Genomic DNA, 5000 nt, shown 5'->3' on the forward strand with positions numbered 1-5000 from the left:
GAAATTTTTGAAGAAATTCACATTTCTATTAACAAAAAGAAAAAAGTGGAGTAAAAATATGGGTTTCATATTCACTGATTAAAGAAAAGTTGCTAATAAAAGATGTTAAGATCAAAAAAATGTTAAGATCTGACCATTTTAAAAACATTACTTGAGTTGAAACATCCATTGTATGCGAAATTAGACATTTCGAATGCATTAAATGGGTTAAATGAAAACAAAAAGTAACAGGTTTATTTCAAAATACCCTTTATCTTTTAGAAAGACATTTGATCGCAATTTACAACGGCTGACTGCAAATAATAGAACAATAAAAAACAATTGCTGCAACAAAGGTGTTTCCACATAAACAAAACATGGCTGGAGCTGGGGAATGTTGTCAAGCTGGCCTAGCATGCCGACACAGCTGAGACTTGCTAAACTCTATGAGCTCTGTCTATTTTAGTGTTCATTTGTCTTCTAAACCTGACATCTGTCGAACAGCATTTTTACATTATCATGAACAGCAATACAGTATACAATACATCTGATGCATTGACAACATTACAATTATCATATTATTCTGCAAATATAACTTTAGCTGAAACTTTCAGTTTAACACCAAAGGAAGCAGGATATCTTATAACATCACACGTGTATAAGATGATGTTTCCTACCTGGCTTCCATGAACACTTCAACTTCATCCTGCTGCTGCTAATCTAATATCTTCAGGTGCAAACTGAACAGCTCACAAAAGCAGACAGCAATTAATGCTTCCTTTCGGCTTCTGATGGCATTATAACTACGCACTCAAAGTTATATTCTTGGTGTCGTTTTGTTAAAGTGAACAAATCTGGGGATTTTCTGCATACTGGACGGTGGGGGCGTTTCTGTCTGGCCCTTTAACGCGGCCACGCGAATACAAATGCCACGCGCTGATTGGTCGAAAAGCGTCGAGCCTTTGCTTCACGAGCGTCTCCAGCACACCGCCTGACTTCACATCAACCAATCAGAGAGCGAGAACAACAGTCTCATGGGTTTCATCAAAACAATAGACACTTCTCGGAGTGCAGACATTATAATAACAGTTTTTTCTGTGTTAGGCAATGTAAATACCAGTGCCGGATTAAACAAAATAGCAGAAATGAACGTTTTTCATCCACATTCGAGAAGCACTGTTTTGTCAATGTGACTACATCTACAGCGTGAAACATACAGCAAGTTTGATTCCTGATCAAATGACTCATTCAATTCATTTTAGTGAATCGTATGTCGTGTTTCCAGAACCCGACTCTTACACGAATGATTCGTTCAAACAAAACAATTCTTATGAATCAGTCTGAATTATTTGATGTTTAATAAACTAATAACTGCTTTCGACCTCTACTCGAAATTTACTCAAGTAGTCACCAAACTACAGTGATTGAGGTAACAGAGTTGGTTTTCGCACATTCGTTCGGTGAAGTGTTTGTTTACCAGGCTAATTTGATTATTCGGTAAGAATTAGCATGACTTCAAAACAACACTGGCACTATTTGATTGACTGTCAACAATGTTGTACTTTGATAGTCGTTGACTGCTAATATAAGTTCACTATTATCAAGGAGAAAGTCTGAATATCCGAATATAAAACCAACTTTACCTCAATACTAGTGACGCTGATAAACTTGACACTTGATTTGTACTGATCATTTGGCAACACATATCTAAAGGCAGTTAAATAAACAACTGAATCAATCAGATGAACTTTCACCCTTAACAATTGCATCAAAAGCTTACTAAACAAACAAAGAACTCGAACCTATAGCAAATTTCATTCTCACCTTTGATCTCTAGTTCAAAGTTTATGAGATAAAAATGTAGGTTTACATTTATAACATTTTAAATACCTTATAGTTACAATATATATGCATATTCTTTAAATACAACTTCTGTCTACTAATAGACACCATTATAGTGGCATTTGTTTTAATCCAGATGAATATTAAATTATACGGGTAGTGCAAAATGGCCTGTTTAAACCATTCCTCTTGCAACACTGTTAAATATTCACTTCGTGTGTAGTAACAGTGTGTTTTATTCTGTAGACACAGTGTAAATCTAATGTGATTTTAAGAACACCGTGTAAACTTACGTGGTCGGTTTTTTCTCGCCGATTCCAATCGCATCCGCAGGCGGCACCTCTTTGCCGGGGACCCGTTGATTTGCGGGTCGTGGTGAAGATGGTGGTAATTATCGTCCGTCGGGCTGTACGGACTACAGCTCCCGTTGCTCAGCTGTCGCCGGATCGGCTTGTGCATGCCGTTTTGGTAGCAAGGACTCGATCCTTTCTGATCCATCACTGATTTGGCCTTATCCATATTATTTCAGAGCACAGCGCGCGTCTCCGCTAAGGCTGGAGGCGAGACTCAAACACACACACAGGCGCGCGCTGAATGTGTCTATCGCGCTCTCGAGATAAGGAAAGGCTCGTGGCTAATGACCTACAGCAAATGCACGGATTTAACCTGAAAACGGCTATAACAACAGCGGCGGCAATGATGAACCCGCTTTATTGTATAAACCGAGCACAAAACGACGAGAGCAAAACATTAACGCACGTTGCAGTCGAGGTCATTGTCGGTCAAATTTCTCGAGCTCTGCGGCAGCCGAGCCACCCCGTCAAACACCCGGCTCATGACGTCACTCAGAACGACTCGACGAGCCACGGCGCGAGCGGAGCATTGCGCCGTGCGCGTGCACATAAAGCACCATCTAATATTATCGCTAAGAAAAGATCCAAGTACAAAACGATCTTTCCTCTCGTGCCAGAGTTGACAAGGTCTTTACACGTGTCCACCTTGTCTGCGGTATTATTATTAGTGTGTACGGCATGTCCGCCCGCCTCACTTTTGTTGGGCTGAGCATGGTCTGTCTGTCTATCTATCTATCTATCTATCTATCTATCTATCTATCTATCTATCTATCTATCTATCTATCTATCTATCTATCTATCTATCTATCTATCTATCTATCTATCTATCTATCTATCTATCTATCTATCTATCTATCTATCTATCTATCTATCTATCTATCTATCTATCTATCTATCTATCTATCTATCTATCTATCTATCTATCTATCTATCTGCAACTGAATGAATGGGGGTGAATGAGGTTAAAGGGGAGTTTCAGTTTAGTGGTTCTCGGGTATCAAGAAAGTATCCTAGAGTACAGTATCCTACGGTGTCAGAAGTTACCACAAAGAAATGAACCACCAATTACTTTTGCATATGTTTTATGAAGATGTCCTTCCAGCACGGAGATTACACTAACTCATGAATTGCCAGTGGTGGAAAACAACCGCACTCTCTCTCATTTACACACACTCATACGCTATGGTCAATTTTAGCTTATCCAATTCACCAATGCTGCATGTTTTTGGACTGTGGGGAAAACAGAACACTCTGAGAACATGCAAACTCTACACAGAAATGCCACCTGTCCAAGTTGGGACTTGACCCAATGGCCTTCATGCTGTGAGGCGACAGTGCTAACCACTGAGCCACTAGCCATTCTCAGATTTTTTCTTTTGTTTGTTTTTAAAAAATCATACATTTGATAATTTTAATGTAGTGTTTTATAACTACAAAACAAAAACATTTAAAAATGCAAGTCTTTAAACACCAAAAACATGACTATGTTAGAACAGTATTGCATTCAATCAATTGCATCAAATTTCATTTCACTCATACTCTGGAAAGTGCTGTGGGTGGTACTTTTCAGAAAAGTTTGTAACAATCATCAATCATTTTATCATCCTATCGCTGCAGCTCGAGTCACTTCTCAAGCTGTACCTAAATCTTTCTATGACCGATACCTCAGATGATTGGGAGTCAGGTTCAGGTAACAGTCTTCATTTAATATTGGAGCATGATGTGATATATTTTTGACAGCTACATTGTGTTACAGTTACATGACAATTTGTACAATGTCAAAATATATATTTAGGTGGTCAACAGTGATTCTGCTTATTTCCACACGAGACACTATCAAGACAAATTTAACTAAATACACTAGTGAGATTTATGTTTCATTTGTATGATATATTGTGTGTGTGTGTGTGTGTATATATATATATATATATATATATATATATATATATATATATATATATATATATATATATATATATATATATATATATATATATATATACACACACACAATATACACAGGCTTGCTAGGTTGGTCATTTTCCAGCCTGACCAGATAAGACCAGGCGGGAAATGGCCAAAGCCCGATTCACCTATTTGGTTTTGACAGGTAACATGTCAGCTGCTTTAAGTCCACTCAATAGCGCCCAGCAGCAAGACTGTACAACTGTGTCTCCATTTCTCTGTCCGAGCAGCCAGAGAGATGAATATAATTGGGTGGTACTTTTCAGAATCACTACATCCCAAAATAGCCACAGGGGTGAGTGGAGCCAAATTATCTAGGAAACTGCAGATAATGTGACATCAGTGACCTCAGCAACGACTTGGAAAGACCAGAAAGAACTGGACACCTCTGCCTATATGTGGGTGAAAAGTTTTTTTTTTTTAATCTACAAAGCAATCTATAAAATATTGTTGGATTCAGTCAAAATAAAGCAGAAATGATGGAAATATTTGAAATAAAAATGTGGAGATATTTAATTAGAGTTTAACAAAAACCCAACTTAATTCTTAGGACATCATCACACTGAAAATTGTTACAAACTTTTCTTGTCCAGCATGTTTTATGTATTATTGTTTTAGCTGACCGATTACCGTTCTTACAGTTAAAACAGACATTTACTTCAGCAAGTTTTCCTGGAATGCTCGTGTATGTCTCTTATCAAACATTCATTATAAAAACCAATGTATCCTTTTAATAGATTTAAATTGCCTGATGACCAGTTTCTGCAGGATTTTTCCTTTGCTGCTTTCTTTATCTTTCATAATATTCAAAGAATGCAGATGTTTTTGATGAGACTGTTTACCAAGGTATTTCACTGCTGT

General features: G+C 37.6%; 2 protein-coding genes across 3 annotated transcripts in view; both read right to left on the bottom strand.

Moving 5' to 3' along the window:
* pank1a (pantothenate kinase 1a) overlaps window positions 1-2679 on the bottom strand; it is a 21553-nt gene extending 18874 nt beyond the window's left edge. Inside the window, exon 1 of one of the 2 annotated variants that reach the window (XM_056476722.1) lies at window positions 2115-2679. In XM_056476722.1, the coding sequence (XP_056332697.1) occupies window positions 2115-2340 (226 nt within the window). In that variant the 5' untranslated portion in view covers window positions 2341-2679. Of the gene's footprint in view, window positions 1-656; window positions 1093-2114 lie in introns of those variants that run through there. The other variant, XM_056476723.1, reaches the window with a different exon arrangement.
* Window positions 2680-4627: 1948 nt separating this feature from the next.
* Window positions 4628-5000, bottom strand: part of zgc:65997 (uncharacterized protein LOC794398 homolog) — a 2770-nt gene continuing 2397 nt past the window's right edge. The window contains exon 3 of the mRNA XM_056476952.1: window positions 4628-5000. This exon is cut by the window's right edge and continues 264 nt beyond it. Within this exon, the coding sequence (XP_056332927.1) occupies window positions 4978-5000 (23 nt within the window). The 3' untranslated portion in view covers window positions 4628-4977.

This window comes from Danio aesculapii, chromosome 17 (assembly GCF_903798145.1).
Source record: "Danio aesculapii chromosome 17, fDanAes4.1, whole genome shotgun sequence".
Classification (NCBI taxonomy): domain Eukaryota; kingdom Metazoa; phylum Chordata; class Actinopteri; order Cypriniformes; family Danionidae; genus Danio; species Danio aesculapii.